General features: G+C 44.9%; 1 protein-coding gene across 1 annotated transcript in view; it reads right to left on the bottom strand.

Annotated features, from left to right (window-relative positions):
• LOC147608042 (glycerophosphocholine acyltransferase 1-like) overlaps positions 1 to 17,731 on the bottom strand; it is a 50,674-nt gene extending 32,943 nt beyond the window's left edge. Inside the window, exons 1-4 of the mRNA XM_086789776.1 lie at positions 17,373 to 17,731; positions 17,199 to 17,285; positions 16,819 to 16,876; positions 16,621 to 16,721 (exon numbers count right to left, since the gene is read on the bottom strand). Coding sequence (XP_086645902.1) covers positions 16,621 to 16,721; positions 16,819 to 16,876; positions 17,199 to 17,285; positions 17,373 to 17,462 — 336 coding nt within the window. The 5' untranslated portion in view covers positions 17,463 to 17,731. The remainder of the gene's footprint in view (positions 1 to 16,620; positions 16,722 to 16,818; positions 16,877 to 17,198; positions 17,286 to 17,372) is intronic.
• Between the last annotated feature and the right edge of the window lie 4,142 nt (positions 17,732 to 21,873).

Below are 21,873 nucleotides of genomic sequence, written 5' to 3'. Positions count from 1 at the left end.
GGGTTCCGAGCAATAGCTATACAACTCTGGTTATCGCACTCGATGACTGTGGGCTCCCTCTGTGGAAACCCAATCTTGCCTAGCAGCCTCCGTAGCCATACAACCTCACAAGCAGCACCACAAGCAGCCCGATACTCTGCCTCTGTCGAAGACAGGGCAATAGTAGGCTGCCTCTTGCTGCTCCAAGAAACTGCTCCTAAGCCGAGGGTAAAACTGTATCCTGAAGTAGATCTCCTCGTGTCTGGATCTCCTCCCCAATCTGAGTCACTCCAACCTTGGAGCTTGACTCCATTCCCTCCTGTGTAAAAGAGTCCCAGATCCTTCGTACTCTGCAGATACCGCAAGATCCGCAATCCTGCGTCCCAATGAGACTTCAATGGCATCTGCATAAAAGAGCTCAACAGCCCCACGGAGAAGCTCAAGTCCAATCTGGTGTTCAGCAACCAGATCAATGAACCAACCAACTTCCGGTACTGCGAGGCATCAACTGGCTCACAAGGATCTGTAACGGTTAACTTTGTGTTCGGGTCCATCGGCAAAGTAATAGGCTTGCAGTTCTCCATCCCAAAGGCCTCAAGCAACTCATGAACATACCGCTGCTGAGAGACGAAAAAACCCCTCTGGGTCTCCAGATCTCCAATCCCAAGAAGAAGTGGAGTAAGCCTAAGTCGGTCATCTCAAACTCCTTTGACAAGGCAGCCTTCGTCACGCCAATGTGCTCCACATGACCGCCGGTGAGAATGAGATCATCCACATAAAGGATGATGAGTGTGACCATGCCGCGTTCCCGAAAGAGATACAGGTTCGGATCTGCAACCGATCTCTGAAATCCAGTCCGAATAAAGAAGGAATCAATCTTCTGATTCCAAGCCCTGGGAGTCTGCTTAAGACCATACAAGGCCTTACATAACTTGTAAACCATCCCTTCCGATCCTGGAACAATAAAGCCTGGAGGCTGCTCAACGTACACCTCCTCCTGCAGGTCACCATTAAGGAACGCAGATTTTACATCCATCTGGTACACGGGCCACCTCTGAGAAGAAGCAAGGGCAAGAACGGTCCGAATCGTGGACATCCGCGCTGTTGGTGCAAAGGTATCCTCGTAGTCGATGCCTGGCCGCTGAGCATAACCTTTAGCCACAAGCCTGGCTTTGTGTTTGTCCACCGACCCATCAGACGCGTATTTGGTCTTAAAGACCCATTTGACACCAATGACCAACCGCTTCGACGGCCTTGGTACCAACTCCCAAGTGTTGTTCTTCTCGATGGCATCAAGTTCCACCTGCATGGCTTTCCTCCAAGTATCCTGTGAAAGGGCTTCCTTTACGGAAGTGGGCTCTTTGTCCCGCATGATACGAGACATCAAAGCATAGTTCACCTGAAGAAGCTCCGCCGTGTTGCTTTTATCTCGGACTCAATGTGATCTTCGAGGGCCGTCCTCTGTGGTCCACTCGGAGGGTAACTCCGTGACACCTGACTCCCGAAGGCTGTCTAACAACCACCTAGGTACTCGAACAGATCGTGGAGCCTCCTGTGGTCGCGGGGGCTCAACTCCAACTGCGGGCTCAACCTCCTGTGAAGACTGAGGTGGATCAACTGGAATGAAAGACTGGAAATCATCATCAGACTCCTCTGGATCTCCGAGAAGTGGCGGCTCCTCGACAGTGGATGCTGGAACATGCTCGTCAAAGACCACATCCCGGCTGACAACAATCTCGTTCCTCTCTGGATCATACAACCTGTATCCCTTGGAAAGAGAGTTATACCCCACAAATACCAGCTTGCGGGACTTGGAGTCAAGCTTCCCCCTCTGCTTCTTCGGAATATGTACATACGCGTCACTCCCAAAGACACGAAAGTGCGAGACATCGGGTTTCCTGCCAAAATATGCCTCAAATGGAGTCATATGGGGTACAGAAGTCGTCGGAGAGCGGTTAATGGTATGGACAGCCGTTGCCACAGCCTCACCCCAAAGTGGACCAGGAAAATCACGATGCTCCAGCATGGTCCTCGCCATCTCCACCACAGTCCTGTTCTTACGTTCAACAACTCCATTCTCCGAAGGCAATCCGGTATCGGCCAATTCCCTTTTGATGCCATGATCTGCACAAAACCTAAAAAATACAATCGAGGAGAATTCACCTCCTTTATCAGCCCTGAGAGTCTTAACCTGATATCCAGACTCTTTCTCCACCATCACGTGCCAATCCTTGAACCGAGCAAAAGCTTGGTCCTTCTGGGAAAGAAAGTAGACCCACGTGAATCTGGTACAATCATCAACAAGCAGCATGAAGTAGAGAGATCCTCCCGAGGATGGTATCTGCTGTGGTCCACACAAGTCAGTGTGAATCAACTCCAATGGTTTCGAAGCCCGCCTGGAAGCCTGCTTCGGAAAGGATTCCCTGTGCTGCTTACCACGTATGCAAGAACTGCAGCGTCCTTGCCTATTACCAACATCTGGCAAGCCAACCACCATCTGGTCCCGGAAGGCGCGCCGCAAAGCATCCACATTTAAGTGGCCAAAACGAAAGTGCCACAAATCTCCGACCTGAGAGCCTGTCAATGAGGAGAGTGCAAAGAGCTTGTAGATGCCATTCTCCACACCGCCTTCCCAAACAACTTTGCCTGTCTCACGGTCCCTTAGAGCAACTGAATGCTCCTCAAATTCCACCCGAAAGCCAGTCTTGCATACCTCATGCACTGACAGAAGATGAAAACCCAGAGCAGGGACATAAAGAACACGGGAAGCATGCTTGCCCCCCTTGCCGTCGGGACTAATCTCCATCCGGCCCTCACTATGTATCGGAATAGTGGAGTTATCGCCAATAAAGATACGACCTGACTGCCGTTTAAGATCCAGAAAGAAGTCACGGGATGGAGTCATGTGCCTGGAAGCACCACTGTCGAGAATCCATTCCCGGGTATCCTTTGCGGTGAAGCCAACTGCCTCCTCGCTCGAAGATGATGAAGCATCGGAGTCCACCATCTCTAAGTGCACAAATGCCGGAGTCTTCGCAGCTGAGGCTGAGGAATCAGCACTCTTCCGTGTCCGCTTAGGACACTTCCTCCAGTAGTGGCCTTTCTCGCCACAATCATTACAAGATCTTTCGGCCTTCAGCTTCTCTCGTTCTGGATCAGGCTTCTTCTCAGAAGACTTCTCCGGTGAAGCCTTCCCTTTGCCCTTGTTGGTATTACGGCCTTTCGACCGTTGGCCAGTTAAGGCCTCCGAACCTCTGCCGTGAGGAGGGTTCGTGAAACGTTCCTCCTGGTCCAAGACCATTGGCACAAGCTCCTCCCAAGTAATGGTGCTGAGCCTGCCACTCGTGATCAACGCGGAATAGAAAGGAGAATACTGACCAGGCAAGTGGGAAAGTAAAGTGATGGCCATATCTTCGGATGATATCTCTTTCCCAGCTTGAAGGACTTCCTGCTGAAGGACCTGCAGCTTGTTAATGTGTTCCCACATCGTCGAAAACTTTGCAGGGTTCATAACCCGCATCTGCACTTCCAAGGATATCCGTTTCATGGGTGACACCCTGTTATACAAAGAAGCCAAGTGCTCCCATATGCCTCTCGCCAGCGTCATGTGCTTCACATGGTTGATCACTTGTGGTGTGCAATTGAGGAAAATAAACGACCGGACCCTGGCGTTGACACGATCCCACATGTGTGCCTGTACCTCTCGGTCCTTCCTCGTCGATAATAACTCCCCTTCCTCAGCTTCCGGCCGTGGCACCCCTATGATAATAAAATCAGCAAGGTCATATCACTCCAGAACGGACTCCATCATGACCTTCCAGATGCCGTAATTGGACCCGTCCAACTGACGATCCACTGGGAACGTGGGGAGAGTCGGAATCTTCACGTGCTTCTCAGACATCTCTAATAAATCTGCCATCGCGGAGAGTAACCTGAAAGGGTGGGTGGGTGGGGAAAAAAAATCTGAAAATCTGCAAGTGGCTGTCCAGCACCTTTGCCCGCCTTCCTCTTGCACCTTCTCTTCCCGTTCAGCCCGAAACAGTCCACCAATCAGCAGCCTAACACTTCCCCTCTTGCTCAGAAAACGCCCAAGATCTGTCTAGAGCCTATGGCTTTGATACCATGTCAGAATATGCAGCGGAAATGATAACCAAACTTGGGTAGACAAGAGCAAGTAGACTGCAGAAAATAAACAGCACAAGAAACACAGAGAGAGAGGTGTGTAAACTCTTCTCTATACACAAGATCCCGAAAAAACTGAATGAGGAAGTGGTGGGGACTGAGGGGCTATGTATACATCCCTGAGAGGGCAGTCGGCCAGCAGAAAGAGTGCCCACGACTGATGAAAAAGTCCCACGACTACATAAATGCAGTCGGCCAGCAGACAGATGCCCACGACTAATGAAATCCAGACGGCCAGCAGCCATGTAGCCCACGACTGATAAACATCCAGTCGGCCAGCACTGGAGTGCTCCTGGCAGCCTCTGGCAACCCTCCCACCACTAGGAAAAAACGGAAAAAAATAGGAAAAAATACGGGGAGTGTGGAAAAATGATAAAACACCTCATAAGGGCGGACACACCCACAACAAAGGCCCTGGTGTATACAAATAGACAGGAGATGACTTCTAACAGACTCTTGTTATGGCTCATTCAGGTTCAGCAAAGCATGGGTCTGGAGCATTGCCTGATGCTCAAGAGGGGGGTAGCACCTCCACTCCCTTGATACAGACAAGCTCAAATGACATCTAGAGGTCGCTTGGTGCAGCTTTTGTCTCACCCGAAGGTACTGATGGCTGACAGTACATCTGTTTATGGGACGTCTATGATATATGTGTACTAGTCACATTGGATGTTGTGGTTGTGTATGGTTCACAGTGGTATACAACTTGGACTACTACTACACCATTGGTTTGCAGTGAATGTTGTTAAATCTGCATGGCTTAGAGAGATTGGGACACTAATCTTGCCATATGGTACATTTCACTTTGGATATTTTGCTGTATCACCAGATTGCAATCGAGGACGCTTGCCATTTTTCAAGAGGGGGGTATGTCATGACCCTGTGAAAATGGAACAGCACAAGTGTGGGTGGGCATGGTGGTTGGTGAGCAAAATAAATATTAAATGGTGCCCGGACAAATGGTATGATGTGTGGACATCTTCAAATGTGAAGGGGGGCCAAGAACATTAATATTTTTAATGTTTTAACCCTAGGAGGCCCCTAGGCATAAGTGGCCCTTAGAAACTTTAATGAATATTAAAGTAAGGAGCCTAGGATATTATTGGAAGGGGGGTAACTCCACTTTTGGGAGTTACACACCTCTCTCATCTCTCTCTCTCTTGCTTTTTGAAAAACGTGCAAGCTACGTGCGTGGAGGAGGAGAGTAACCCTGTCGACTAGCTATATAGAGGTGGGGATTGCTGGATTTGCTGTGTGGAGGACAGGCCGTACAGAGCACGTGGCTGCAGGCCATACAGTCAAGCGATTGCAATTCTTTTGGTGACTAGTTCAGGCCAGGTACAGACAGCAAGCGGCTGTTGTGCAGGCGAGTACTGTACGGTACAGACTAGTGCACAGACGGGTACTGTACGGGCAGAATAGCACAGACGCCGCAAGACATCAGACACAGACTGGTACGACTGCTGTACGACAGCTGACACATGCAGCAGTTGCACGTACAAAACTGTACGGACAGGTACAGCAGAGTACTACAGTGCTGTGCGGACTGGTACAATAGGGTATTGCTGACTTGTACGGGCAGGTACAGGCTGCTGCAGTCCTGTTCATCTCTGAATATTTGCAGGCGGCACATCTTCAGTTGCAAGCAGCGCTTTATCAGAGCATAGTTGGTGCATCAGTCAGGTGGCTACGGGGAGAAAAGTACAGACAATCTTTTGCAAGTACAGACTGGTATGATCAGTCCCTCGTGCAGATCCACGCATTGAATTGGTAAGCTCTGAACTTGTCAATCTTTCTTTCTTTCCACTGGCTTATGTCTGCTGCAGAGTTGTGTTATCTGGCCCCTTGTGAGAGGAGGGGTATGGCACTTTGAAGGGTGAAAACAGAGATTGGACAGTGGATGTATATTTGAACTGAGTTGAGACCATGTTCATGGAACAGCCAAATGTGTGCTCAAGGCTGCCCTGCTGAATTGTCTTGGTTGACTAGAGGGAAGCACAATGTGTTGCCTTTGTGGGATACAGATCTGTGTGAACCCTCTGTGCTAAGAGCTCTTGAGGGCTACCAGATTGGACATGCAGGTTTACTTTTCCTAGACTGGCTTTGTTGTACTCAGTTATACATTTCATTGAATTTGAATAAAGAAATACCGAAAGGGGCGCCAAGCTTTGTGGCCAACAGGTGTCGATTTCCTTTCAGTTTTGGAGCATTCTAGCTCCAGTTAATTTTGTTATTTATTTGGACTACAAGTGGAAGGGTGACTGCTAGTCTACCGCACTTTGGTTTCTACCAGAGGCCGGTTTCACATATTGTGAATTGGAAAGGGTAGGTGACAAGCTGGGGAGGCTGCTAGACCATCCTGTATAGGTAGGAAGATCAGTTGGAACCGAGAGCACTGGACTGGTTGTTGTCGATGAAGAGGGAGCAGAGGGTGTTTTTATTCTTTTTAGAACCATTGATCCCAATTTGCACTCCAGAAATCTGAGATGTGTGTTTGAAGAAGCCCGGCTGAATGCAAGTATTGTAGGAGTCGGGCGCTAGCAAAAGCTGCAAATAATGAAGACCTAGGGAGATTTGTGGTGTGTATATGACAAGCCAAGGGCACACATTTTCTTTTTTTGAAGTTTGCGTAGAAGCGCATGCTGGTCGGCTGCATGAGGGACCCCCAAAAAGCCATGCAGGCAGGTTTTTCTTCCAGCCGTGTTTTTTTTTTGGGGTGTGTAGGCGGCTGGCCGTGGGGGCTGGCTGATTCGTTGCTTCTTCCAGCAAGGGACGGCTACAAGGCAGCAAGAATACCATACAAGGCGGCCCAAAAAAGGTCCAGAACAGGTCCCAAGCCAAGTGCAGTCCAGAGGACAGCAAACTCATCATTGAACTTTAGCATTCTTCTGCAATACAATAAGCAAATACACCAGACAGCAGTGGGGGCCATTGAGAGGGTTAGTTGGGACCCAATAGTATGTCCTTTTGCATCATTCTCTTATTATTGAACGCTTCCACATAAGGTGCATGTAACAGCCAGAGTCACCCTCAACCATGTTGCCAAGCTATTGCATGAAGACATCCTCTATGCTACAAAGAATCATCAGCCTTGCTTTGATATCAAAGTTCACTCATTGAGTGCCCTCCAGAAGGTCTTTGAGGATAAAATTGAAGAGTTGTTGGCTAGCTTTGTCCGCCTTGAAGATTGCACGTGCATCAAATTTTTTCAACCACTCACAAAGAACACCTCAAGTTTGTCAACCTCGACTCCAAGCACGGATTGGCTTTGTCATGGCCCTGTGAAAATGGAGCAGGACAAGTGTGGGCATGGTGGTTGCAGAGTCAGAATATTTTATGATTCACATGGGGGGTGCCCGGACAGTGTTTAAGATGTGTGGACATCCCTAGGTGTGAAGGGGGGAACTAGAAACATTAAATTTTAATGTTTATTGGAGTTTGCCCCTAGGCCTTAGTGGCCCTAGGAACTTATTAAGTTGGGGCCCTAGGGATTAAATTGGAAAGGAGTTTTCTCTCTCTTCACTCTCTCTCTCTTCCCTTTTTGGGGAGTCGTGTAGCAAAAGTGGAGAACTCCCTTCATGCGCTGGTATTCATGCGTGGAGAAGCTGAAGAGAAGAGGCGACTGATTTGCTGAAGTGCTGTAGCTGTTTTTCTGAGCAGAATCAGCCGTACAGCACTGTACGGCCAGTACTGGACACTCTCTCTCTTTCTCCTCTGTTGCTGGCGGCGCACAGAGCAGCTGCTGGTGGCTGCGCAGAAGCCCTATACAGGCTGGACAGTCAGTTTTCCAGCCCATACCTTACTGTACGACTGCCGTACAGTGTACGGGCAGTCAGATACAGCTCATACAGGTGCAGGCGGCGCTTTACTGGGTGCTGGACAGACCTGTGCAGGCTGATTCAGGCAGGTACAGAAGTGGACAGCAGGCTGTTTATGCAAGTACAACGCCTGGCACGTATCCCGAGGCGGTACAGACGGGTACTGTGCTGATTTTCAGATCTGTACTTTACAAGGACAGCATAGGAGTGAGCATCAGGAGGAAGATACAGGCAAGTGCAAGCACACGTGTGAAGCAGGATTGTGGGTTCAAGTGCCTGCAGGCACAGATTGGTGCTGTTGCTTCCTCCAGAGTTGTTTCACGAGCTGAACTTGGTAAGCCTTGATTCTGTTCATCTCTCTCTCTTTCTATTGCTTGATGTCTGCTACAGGTATGTGTTATCTGGCTCCTTGTGAGAGGAGGAGTATGGCAGATTGACAAGGGATTAAGACAGGGATTGAACAGCACATGTATGTTGAGCTGAGAAAATGTATCATGCTCTTGAGTTATGCCAGATGTATGCCCATGGCTGGCCTGCTTTGTGAACTTGGCTGATCAGAGGGAGGCACAGTGTGTTGCTTGAGGACACAGATCTGTGTGCATAGATCCTCTGTGCTGAGAAGGATTTGTGGGCAGTCAGATTGGACTTACAGGTGTAAACTCTTGGCTGGTTTTTGTGTTGTACTCAGCCATACATATTATTTTAATTGAATAAAGAAATACCGCAAGGGGCGCCAAGCTTTGGGGCCAACAGGTGTCGCTGTGTATCCAGATTTGGGCACTCTAGCCCCAATCTGTGTTTGGTTTTTCATCTAGACTACAAGTGGACGGGTGATTGTTCCTACCGCACTCTGGTTTCCTATCAGAGGCCGGTTTCAAGGTTCCGTCCCCGGGACCAATCATCAACTTTCTGAAGGGGGTGAGCTCGTGGTTGTTTTGGAGAAAGCCATCGCTGAAAATTCAGCAATCATGTCTGATACAGAGGAAGAGTACTTCTATCAAGAAGAAGAAGAGCAAGAGTCTTCTCCTGAAAGAGATGTATCTGAGGATATTTTTGCAGGAGAACAGGCTGTAGATGTTGAGCCTTATGAGGATGTAACACAGCCAGAAGATGTGCATGGTAAAGAGGATGATGATGCTCGGTTCAAAGATCGCTTGGCTAGTGTTATGGATACTTTTATGCAGCTCACACAGAGTGAGAGATTTGCTGAATTTTTGAGATCTCGCTCAGAGCCCCGCACAGAGCCCCAGAAAAAGAAGAAGAAGGTTCGTTCGAAGAATCTTTCTCAAGGTCATAGTGGTACCACTCCACAGGATCCATCTCCTGCACAGTTTCCGAATATGCAGCATGCTTTTGGTGCTAACCCACAGAGTTCCTTCTATGGACAGCCACCTATTCCTCAGCAGAACATGCATCCAGGGTATTTTGGTGGTGGCTCAGTGTTTCAATCCATGACTGGGGGTTATCCTCAGGGAGGCATGGGTATGTATGGGCCTTTTGGAGCCAATTTTCAGCCTGGCATGCAAGGGAATATGTATGGTGGTATGCAGTCCGGTATGCAAGGAAATGTGTTTGGAAGCATGCAACCTGGGATGCAAGGCAATATGTTTGGTGGCATGCAGCCAGGTATGCATAGTGGAATGTATGGAAACATGGCTGGGATGTATGGTATGCCTGGTGTTGGAATGGGAAATGTTGACCCAATGATGGGTATGAATGTTGGGGGCAGCAATCTTACGAAACCACTTCCATATGATAATCTAACGCCTATGGGCAAGGCGAAGGATTACAAGGAAGGGGGAGCTGCAGTGAAGTTTGACACTTTCAGTGGGGCCAAGGATAAATTGAAGGCACTTACCTTTTTACAGCAGTTTGATGCTGCTTTTTCTGGTGGGAATTACACAGAGTCCTCAAAGGTGAGGAAAGCTGCCACTTTTCTCAAGGGCAATGCTTTGCAGTGGTGGTCTACTCTTCTTTTGCAGGGCATAGCACCCACCACATGGGTCCAATTCAAACAGGTTTTCTCTTCCGTATGGCTCACATCTACATTTGAGGTGGATGTTATGACAGCATGGCACAAGCTGGATGCTTCAAAGTGTGATAGTTTGGAGGATTATAACAAGAAGTTTTGGGAAGCTCTACTCCCAGTGACTTCTTATCGTGCCGTGCCATTATCTGAGCAGGTTGAGAAGTATTGTTGTGGGCTGCCCAAGGAGGTACGAGATTACTGTATAAAGAGGAGAGTAACGAACATGTCACAGATGATTGAGAATGCTATGACAGCTAATGCGTTACTCACAGGTGGTTCATCTGGGTTTAAAGGCAGTAAGAAGTTGGGCAAGAAAGCTGAAAAATTTGGGTATGCTTCTCGTGATGCTAAAGGGTCTTCAGAGACAAAGTATAAGAAGTTGCCAATGCCCAAAAGGACTTCTGAGGAAAGACAGGCTTTGAGAGATGCTCAAAAGTGTTTTTACTGTACTGAAGAGGGGCATATGTCATTCAATTGTCCCAAGAGAACGTCCAAGAAGGACCCTGACAATAAAGGAGAGCCCAAGCCAAAGAAACAAAAGCCTTCTGCAGGCTTAGTTCCTGATCTTGTGGGTGAGCAGCTAAGTGGTGAAGCTACAGAGTTGTGCAGGGCATGGGGCAAAGTGAGAGATCAGAATGCTTTGATCTTCTTTGACACAGGTGCTAGAGCCAACTTCATTTCACCAGATTTGGCTGGCCGATTGGGGATTCGCGCAGAGGAGATGGGGCCGTTACATGAGGCAAATATGGCTTGTCCAGGGTATGCAGAACCCGTTACTCCTATCATTGGGAAGCTTCGGCTTCATTTGCAGGGTTATGTGGATAGCGAGGAGTTCTTCATCATGCCTTTGGATGGCTGTGATGTTTTGTTGGGGATGCCATGGTGCCACAGGGTACATGCGGTGGTGGATACTTACAATAGGAAAATTACTCTGACTCATAGAGGGAAAGAGCATGTATTGGATGTAAAACTCAAAGGGGAATCTGTTCCTATTGTATCCGCTTCGGCGATTTCATCAGTAATGAAAAAGCATCTTTCCGCGTACTTGATTTATGTAAAGGATGCACAGGATGATGAGTCTAAGTCTAATTTGTCAATGTTAGATAAGGACAGGGCTGATTTCTTAAGTGAGTTTCAAGACTGTTTTTCCGAGTCATTGCCAGGAGAATTACCTCCTGAGAGGCCAGAAGATCATGCCATAGATCTGATTCCTGGTAGTACTCCACCGAATAGACCGCCGTATCGTGTTAGTGCAGCCCAACAGGAAGAGATTATGAGTCAGGTGCAGGAGCTATTGAATAAGGGGTTGATTCAGCCTAGCTCATCACCCTTTTGCTCACCTGTGCTCTTAGTGCAGAAGAAGGATGGTTCTTGGCGCATGTGTATAGATTACAGGGCGCTGAATAAGAATACCATCAAGAATCGATTCCCCATACCGAGGATCGATGACATCTTGGACCGCTTACAGGGCTCCACAGTTTTTAGTCGTATTGACTTGAAAAGCGGGTATCATCAGATACGCATTAGACCCGAGGATGTGCATAAGACAGCATTCCGAACCACATTTGGGTTGTATGAGTTCTTGGTTATGCCCTTTGGTTTAACGAATGCGCCTGCCACATTTAACAGAATGATGGACAGGATCTTCAGACCTCATAGAGAGTTTGTGGGCACATTCTTTGATGATATGATTGTGCATTCTCAAAATGAGGAAGAGCATAGAAGGCATTTGGCCATTGTGTTTGCAGAACTCAAAAACCATAGGTTGGTGGTTAATGGCAAGAAGAGTGAGTTTTTCTTGCAGGAGATACATTTCTTGGGGCATATTGTGTCTGGTCATGGAGTCCGTATGGATCCAGCAAAGGTGGAAGCAATACATAATTGGCCAGCTTTGAGGACCGTGCATGATGTACGCAGCTTTCTAGGATTGTGTTCCTATTATAGGCGTTACATACGGCACTTTGCTGAAATTGCTTCACCTCTTCATGCTTTGACGAAGAAAGCAACTCCGTTTAGATGGGCTGATCGGGAAATTACAGCATTCAAAAAGCTCAAAGAAAAGCTTACTTCGGACCCAGTATTGGTGTTACCGGACCTCCGAAAGGCTTTTGTTGTCCAGTGTGATGCATGTGGAAGTAGCATTGGTGCAGTTCTCATGCAAGAGGGACATGTGATAGCCTATGAGAGTAGAGTTTTGCAAGATGCTGAGAAGCATTTACAGGTGTATGAGAAAGAGATGTTGGCTGTAATTCACGCTCTTTCTACATGGAAACATTACTTGCTTGGGGCTGATTTTACTGTACAGACAGATCATCAGACCTTGCGTTATTTCCTCACGCAGACTAAGCTTTCAGAGAAGCATATGCGTTGGGCAAACTTTTTGTCAATGTTTCACTTCCAGATTGTGCATGTGGAAGGCAAAAAGAATGTAGTGGCAGATGCTTTGTCACGCAAGCCACAGGTCTCTGCAGTTTCACTTGCTTATCATCATGAGCTTGATGAAATGAAAGAGCAGTATGCCCATGATGAGGACTTTGAAAGGTTGTATGATCAGATGTCTGAGGGTCAGCGGCATGAGCATTACACTCTCAGAGATGGGTTTTTATTGATGCATGGCAGACTGTGTGTTACCAGGCCATTGCGACTCAAGGTTATGATTGAAAGTCATGCTCCACCGTATGCAGGTCATAGGGGTATTGACGCCACGGTCAAAGCAGTGGAGACTTTCTTTTATTGGCCAACCTTGAGAAGAGATGTTGATGCCTTTGTGAGGCAATGCATCGTATGTCAGAAGGTAAAGTTTGACCGTCAGAAGACACCAGGGTTATTACAGCCTTTACCTATTCCGGATAGACCTTGGGAGAGCATTGCCATGGATTTTGTATTTGATCTTCCACGGACACAAACGGGAAATGATGGCATCTGGACTATCATATGCAGGTTCAGTAAGCAGGCTCATTTCATTCCCGTGAGGAATTTCATCCACAGACAGATGGTCAGTCAGAAGAGGCTAACTCTACAGTGTTGGATCTTCTCAAGTGTTATGTGTCAGAGCACAAGCAACAATGGGAAAAGTATCTTCCTTTGGTGGAGTTTGCATATAACAACACTGTACATAGCTCGACAGGCAAGGCGCCTTTTGAGATTGTAGGAGGAGGGAAGAAGGTACCACCCATTTTGCATACAAAGGATAAGATTTTTGAGGCTGATCAGCATGTGGAGAGCTTGGATGAAGCTTATCGGAGAGTTAAGTTGGCCCTCCAGAAAACTCAACAGAAGCAAAAGAAAGCCGCAGACCGTCACAGACGTGATTTACAGTTTGCATTGGGTGATTGGGTTCTTTTGCGCTTTGAAAAGGCTAGACTCAAGAAGATGAAGGGTAAAGAGCGCTTATTCCCTAAGTTGAGTATGCGATATTATGGGCCTTTTCAGGTTTTGGAAAAGATTGGTGAGGTAACCTATCATTTGAAGTTACCAGATCACTGGAGGATTCACAATGCTTTTCACGTGAGTCTTCTTAGACCTTTCCGTGGGGATGTGCCTGAGGATGTATCAGATGAGGCTCAGCCGGAAGTTGAGGAACTTGATGAGGTTCTGATTCCAGAGCAGATACTGGCACATAAAGAAAGGAAGGTACGAGGTAAAGTTTCCCGTCGCTATCTTGTGAAGTTCAAGAACTATTCACCGATGGATGCGAAGTGGATGGAGGAAGGTGACTTAACAGATTCACCTCAGGTTTTGCAGCTTTATCTCGATGCCTTTGAGTTAGAGCCGACTCTTATTGTGGCTCATTCAGGTTCAGCAGAGCATGGGTCTGGAGCATTACCTGATGCTCAAGAGGGGGGTAGCACCTCCACTCCCTTGATACAGACAGGCTCAGATGACATCTAGAGGTCGCTTGGTGCAGATTTTATCTCATCCGAAGGTACTGAGGCTGACAGTACATCTGTTTATGGGACTTCTATGATATATGTGTACTAGTCACATGGAGATTTTTGTGGATATGTATGGTTCACAGTGGTATACAACTTGGACTATTACTATGCCATTGGTTTGCAGTGAATGTTGATACATGTGTATGGCTCAGAGAGATTGGGACGCTGATCTTGCCATATTGTATATTTCACTTTGGATATTTTGATGCATCACCCGAATGCAATCGAGGACGCTTGCCATCTTTCAAGAGGGGGGTATGTCATGGCCCTGTGAAAATGGAGCAGGACAAGTGTGGGCATGGTGGTTGCAGAGTCAGAATATTTTATGATTCACATGGGGGGTGCCCGGACAGTGTTTAAGATGTGTGGACATCCCTAGGTGTGAAGGGGGGAACTAGAAACATTAAATTTTAATGTTTATTGGAGTTTGCCCCTAGGCCTTAGTGGCCCTAGGAACTTATTAAGTTGGGGCCCTAGGGATTAAATTGGAAAGGAGTTTTCTCTCTCTTCACTCTCTCTCTTCCCTTTTTGGGGAGTCGTGTAGCAAAAGTGGAGAACTCCCTTCATGCGCTGGTATTCATGCGTGGAGAAGCTGAAGAGAAGAGGCGACTGATTTGCTGAAGTGCTGTAGCTGTTTTTCTGAGCAGAATCAGCCGTACAGCACTGTACGGCCAGTACTGGACACTCTCTCTCTTTCTCCTCTGTTGCTGGCGGCGCACAGAGCAGCTGCTGGTGGCTGCGCAGAAGCCCTATACAGGCTGGACAGTCAGTTTTCCAGCCCATACCTTACTGTACGACTGCCGTACAGTGTACGGGCAGTCAGATACAGCTCATACAGGTGCAGGCGGCGCTTTACTGGGTGCTGGACAGACCTGTGCAGGCTGATTCAGGCAGGTACAGAAGTGGACAGCAGGCTGTTTATGCAAGTACAACGCCTGGCACGTATCCCGAGGCGGTACAGACGGGTACTGTGCTGATTTTCAGATCTGTACTTTACAAGGACAGCATAGGAGTGAGCATCAGGAGGAAGATACAGGCAAGTGCAAGCACACGTGTGAAGCAGGATTGTGGGTTCAAGTGCCTGCAGGCACAGATTGGTGCTGTTGCTTCCTCCAGAGTTGTTTCACGAGCTGAACTTGGTAAGCCTTGATTCTGTTCATCTATCTCTCTTTCTATTGCTTGATGTCTGCTACAGGTATGTGTTATCTGGCTCCTTGTGAGAGGAGGAGTATGGCAGATTGACAAGGGATTAAGACAGGGATTGAACAGCACATGTATGTTGAGCTGAGAAAATGTATCATGCTCTTGAGTTATGCCAGATGTATGCCCATGGCTGGCCTGCTTTGTGAACTTGGCTGATCAGAGGGAGGCACAGTGTGTTGCTTGAGGACACAGATCTGTGTGCATAGATCCTCTGTGCTGAGAAGGATTTGTGGGCAGTCAGATTGGACTTACAGGTGTAAACTCTTGGCTGGTTTTTGTGTTGTACTCAGCCATACATATTATTTTAATTGAATAAAGAAATACCGCAAGGGGCGCCAAGCTTTGGGGCCAACAGGTGTCGCTGTGTATCCAGATTTGGGCACTCTAGCCCCAATCTGTGTTTGGTTTTTCATCTAGACTACAAGTGGACGGGTGATTGTTCCTACCGCACTCTGGTTTCCTATCAGAGGCCGGTTTCAGGCTTCATCGAAAGCCACAAGAGGATGAAGCTCACCTTACCTTTGCATTGAGTTTGATGTGGCTGTGACTATTTGGACTGGCCCTTTTTAAACCCTACTTGAAACTTAATTCAACCATCTCTCGGTTGGCCAAAACTTTACATGTCGTACTGATCAGTACCCGGCCGCTGCTCGAACACAAACTTTTTCTCTTTGTTGTAATTTTGACTGGTAAACTCGTTAAGAATATTGCAAAAAGACAGGTCCCTGTATCAATGCAATGCCATCTTTAAGTACCAGGGAAGGAGGAAGAAGTCTGAACAATTGAGTGGTATTGTCTCCTTGTGGTGGCTAACACTATCAATGAAGAAGCCACTCCAACCACCAAGTGAAGCTTCACGTATCTCAATCTGCAGGACATGAATGGTGAAAAAGCAAGCCATGATGGAACCACAAGTTGACCGCTATTGGATCCTGCTTGTCATCATGCTTGATGGTCCCCACAAGCAGGGCGGCCTAGCAATCATTGGAGATGTTGTATTTTTAAAGCTTGGCCTCATTTTTGCCTCTCCACACTCATGTATTCCCAATTCCTTTCCATGGAATGTCCAGACTCCACACTTCTTCCTTAACCACACAACTTCTTTTACTCATGCTTTCGTAATTCCGTGACACTAACAAATGTGAGGTAACGTTGACTAAGCATGACATCATGATCTTTGAAGTGCCACCTCTTACTACAGCACTCCAGGAACCAACTGCCAACACCGACATCCATGAATGTTGCTAATGTTGTTTTGTGGGCACATCAAGGTTCAATCTATCTGCTAATGGGGGGACTATGGGCCTTCCTTAAATAAATCTGTAAATCTGCTTACTTGAAGCTTGGAAGTGTGGAAACTAGCAAGCCTATATTAATTAACTACATGATTTTTCATGTAAGTGATAGAGCTTGTTGTCTGTAAACCTTACCAAATTTCATCATTCTTTTTCTAAAAATTTGGGCGCCAACTTACCAGCAAGTAATAGTGCCATTTCTTGAAGCGATAGTATATCCATCTGAGAGGGGCCACAAATATGAAGAAAAGGCAATACAATGACGGTATGTCATGAGGTCCTGCAAAAGACGTCAACTCTCAATAAGGAAAGGTCATATGCCATGCAGACCAGCAGCATACTGCTATAGGGATGACCGGGTGGTCTGAAATACTTACTCGATCCAAGGAGAAAGCAGAAGGTTCCGAAACTCAGCACTCCAAGTGAATACATAATCTATGGCATTGAAAACAACAAAATACACATGCAATGAGGACCTAAACTACATACATACACAACATGCAGATGTGGTGAGGTCCTAAACTACATAACAAGAGTGTACGCATGATACATGACATTGGATACATATACATAACATGCAGGGGCCTTCACATCCATCAAGCACACTGAAGTGTGCTAGAAACCTCCAAATTGCTCTTCTGTGTAAGAACATCTACTAACCTCCAACTTACTCCAAGTTGTTTACCATATTAATTAGAGATTACTCTGATTTGTATACATGATTAGTGAAACACGAAGCTAAGCACGCGTTTCGGACCTTATTGATGAGCGTTTCGTGTTGATCTGCTTGATTAGCCATTCTGACCGCATGCTTCCTCAGCGCTTCCTTTGTTTCTTGCACAACCTGCAACCGTTTCTAACTTCAGTGCTAAGATAGCGATTGGACTGGACAACCATCAATCATCATCTTTCACAGAGATGATTGACTTACTTTGGGAGGAGAAAGGGATCGCTTGCTCAGTCCTTGCCGCTGCTGCAAGCAATCATGAGCATGATCCGATCCTTCTCGAGGTGCCATCATAAGCTTACACAATATCAGGGTTTTCTGCAGGGGATAAAGGTACAAGATAAGGGGTTTCTACACAACTGCACAGCGTTCGGGCTTCTGCACAAGGTTTACTCAGGTCTCTGCGTTAGGATTAGGGTTTCTGCACTGCAAAGATTGCACGCGGTATGGATCATGGAATCGCAGAGAAGAATAACTGTCAGGAATGTGCGACATTAGATGCCCGAATCTCGAGCTGAAAGACGAGAAGCACCGTATATAGAGTCAAACATATAAGATCGTATAAAATTTAAGTAAGCCCGGTGCCATTTTATATACCCCTGAGGTCATGGGCTCGAGCCCACACCTTCTCCAAGCTGTGGCATGTAATTCTAGCCAAATAATAATAATATTAAAAATAAAAATTAAAAATAAAAAGAAATTTAAAGGCTTCCCGTCAGAGTGTGTTGTCTGCTTTTAATATCATGCTCATCTATGAGTTAAGATTCTCTAGAAAAAGCTTGGTTGTTTCTGAGTCTTAAGTTTTCTGAATAATACAAATCGATTCTTTCTTATTTTTTTTATTTTTATTTTAAAGAAATTTAAAGGTTTCGTTTTAAGGCTTCTTTAAGTTGTCTTGGAATATCTACCTTTTCTTAGACCACTTCTCTCAATACCATGCATCTCTCTCTCTTCTCCATCTACAAGCATGAAGACTATTCCATGCCACCTCAGATCACAACTAGACCACCTCAGATCGTAACTCTCTCTCTCTCTCTCTCTCTCTCTCTCTCTCTCTCTCGGGATGTGAGGAAAGGTTCTTGTTTTTAGAACCTCTCTCTAGGAAAGGTTCTTGTTTTTAGAACCTCTCTCTCTCTCTCTCTCTCTCTCTCTCTCTCTCTCTCTCTCTATGCAAGAGCTAGGTGGAAGGTTTCCACCAAAGGGAAAGGAGGAACACAAGGTTGTTGGCACTCTATACCAACAAGGTTGGCACTACACAAGCAAGAACGGAGAAGGAGAAACAATGAGACAATTAACGTAAGTGAGGAGGGGAGGACACAAGCAAAGGGGCTGAAGAACCTTAGCACAAGGTTGTTGGCACGGTATGCCAGCAAGATTGACACTACACAAGCAAGAATGGTGGAGGAGAAACAACGAGACAATTGACATAAGTGAGGAGGGGAGGACACAAGCAAGGGAGCCAAAGAACCTTACTATTAATTTTCAATGCATTAACGCCAAAAAATAGTATTTGTCTTATTTTTTTAATGCATTAGAACGCCAAAAATTAAAACTCATATTCACACTTACTTTAAAATGAATACTCATCTCTATTTTTAAGTGCAAATGTAGATGGTGGAGGCTAGATAGATTGAAGGTGCCAAATTAATGTACCTTAATTATCCAATATTAGGGAGCCTAGATAGATTGAAGGCCCATTTATAAGTATGATGGATGCTCTTAGGAGGTGCTATTTTTGTTTGATTTGATCATGTGTTGATTTATTTTTGTTTGATTTAATCATGTCTTGATTTATTTTCCTAAGTTCCCTTTAGCTTTTTTGTTTGATTTAAGCATATCTCCTAAGGTCCCTTAAGCATTGTTATTGATATACCTCAATCATAGTTATAGCCTTATTATTTGACTAAAATAGTAAGATGGTTAGCTCAATAAAGGGGAATTATAGGATCAATACATTACCTTAATCAAATTTATTTCTTTAACCATATATTTTTACTTGACCAAAATGTGGATTGATACTTGATAGATTTTAACAAATCTAACCATCTAAATCAAATCTAACCATCTAAATCAAATAATAATAGCTAAAACTCAATACCAAAGATAAAACCATGAGAATATGTTGTTGACTAGAGACCAAGTCACGCAAAGTAAAGCATTAAAGGATTGAACGGGTAAATGTATGTACACATAGCAATGATAGAGTTCTCTACACCAAAAGCAATGATAGAGACCAAGTCACGCAAAGTAAAGCATCAAATGATTGAACCGGTAAATGTATGTACAAGTAGCAATGCTAGAGTTCTCTACACCAAAAGCAATTTTAAATATGAGGAACATAACACGTGTCCCATTTGTAGAGATCCTATACCAATTCAATTCATATTGAAATTGGTTATGAACTCTATACCAATATACTTCCAATATCAATTCAATTCATACTAAAATATCATCCAATAATGAAGAAAATGCATAAATTGGTTATGTTATCATCCAATAATGCATCAAATCATGAATGTAAGAAGAAGATGCATAAATTGGTTCCTTATCGTCCAATGATGCATCAAATCATAAATGTAAGAAGAAAATGCATAGATTGTGGAATTGAAAATGCTCTAGTTTGTCACATCAACAAATTATCATCCTCTTACAATGCCATAAACAAGCACAAGTAGGTGACCTGCACGTTACTCCAACATAAAGCTTTTGCTTGTATGTATATGTGTGTGTGTGTGTGTGCGTGTGTGTGTGTGTGTGTACGTAAGTGAATATGTGTGTATGCATCTACATGTGTATGTGTGTGTAAGCATGTGCATGCGTGTGTGTTTTTATGTATGGTGTGTGTTTATATATGCTTGTGTATGCGTGTGTACATGTGTGCATGTGTCTATGTATGACTCTCTCACATAGATGCATATCGTGCATCTCTCTCTCACACATGCATTCTCTTTATGTGTGTCACGTGCACATGCACTCTCTCTCTTCTCACGTCCGTCTCGCATACACACTCTCTCACACACATAGAAACTCTCTCTCTCTCTCTCTCTCTCTCTCTCTCTCTCTCTCTCTCTCACACACACACACACACACACACGCACACATGTGTGGCTCTGTGTATGCGTATATATGTGCATGTAAATGTGTTTATATATAATAATAGTATTATTATTATATATTAATTAATTTATATATCATTATTATTATATATTTACTATATATATGTCTTTAATTTTCTTATTTACACTTATATATATATAGATTTGTTTAATATCCTTACTTATTATGTATTTCCATATTGTTATTATATATATTTATATTCTATATATTTTATACTTACATATTATATATCTTTATATTTTGTATTATATTATTTATTTAAATTTTCTTCTCTCAACATACCCCAACACTCCTCTCTCTCAACATACCCCTACACTCCTCTCTCTCCCTTTCCCCAAGATGTGGCCTCCACTCACTCTCTTTCTCTCTCCTCTGCCCCACACGTGCCTCCCCCATCACGCCCCCTTCTCTTTTTCCCCTACCCCAACATTTGGCCTTCTTCCAAACACCACGTGTCCTCTTCCCTCCCAAAAACTTGTGCATAATATATAGTATAGATATAGATACAATTTGCATGAGTTCACACCAGCTCCATAGGTCTAGTGGAGGGCAGAAGGGTAGACCCATGGGGCTAGGCTGAGCTTATGGATTCAGTTTAAGTAGAAAAGGATCAAACACAGGAAAGTGGGCGACAGGGTGGACCCGGTTGCAGGTACTTTCCAAAACTAAACAAACTTATGATTATAGAACGATGAAACTTGGGACGAGTAGTTTAGTCTAGAAACTGTGAATAAGGCTAAAAGAATTGCCTTTAAAATTGAGGAGTCACGACATCTTATTGAGCCTCAATGTGACTTGCTTGGTAGAATCATGAAGGGAAGAAGTCTGGAGGAATCAAATTTTAAGTAATATTAAATTTTAATGGGTGGGGATACGTGGTGAGATGTGCTCACTCTTAAATACGTGTATGTTGCATACAATGTCTTTTGGCTTTTATTTACAAAATGAGAGAGAGAGAGAGAAAGAGAGAGATACAAGTTGAAGTTTTCATCATGAACCTCACCTTTTAAGATCCTTTCAAAAATTGAAATGACACGAGATGAGAAAATTCAAACTTGAGAAAGGGGCAACGTGAATCTCTCCCCTTTCTTCCTTAGCTCTCTCCCTCCTCTCCTTTGGCCACGTGGAAGGGGAGATGGCTAAAGAGAGTAACACATGGTAGGGAGAGAAACTTGTGCTTAATAGAATAGATATGTATATATCAAATTATTGTTTAGCATTTCAAATAAAAGGTCAACTAGTTTACTTATTAAGAAAGATGCTACAGTAAGATTTTAGGCATTTTCTTTGTTTTGAAAAGGCTTTAACTAGTTTACTTATCAATAAACGGTCAAATAGTTTACTTATTAATATTATAAATGTGCTAATGTTGTAGATGTTTTTTTTGTTTTGAAAAAGTTTAAACTTTGTGAGAAAACTAGTATCACCATGGTTGGCATTGAACGACCTCATGTGACAATAAGATATCAATGCTATAATTTAAAGGTAATGGTACCCTTCCACCCTTGGGTTTATCATTTAGAAGAAGGGTAGAAAAAAAATTGTCCTTCGATTTATGAGAGCTTATGTTTGAAATGAAATAGTAGGA

The sequence above is a fragment of the Cibotium barometz genome, chromosome 54, assembly GCF_041138505.1.
Source record: "Cibotium barometz isolate CiBa-2024 chromosome 54, ASM4113850v1, whole genome shotgun sequence".
In the NCBI taxonomy this organism is placed as follows: domain Eukaryota; kingdom Viridiplantae; phylum Streptophyta; class Polypodiopsida; order Cyatheales; family Cibotiaceae; genus Cibotium; species Cibotium barometz.
The sequence above is the reverse complement of the archived record's forward strand: the minus strand, read 5'-3'. Positions and strand labels throughout refer to the sequence as shown.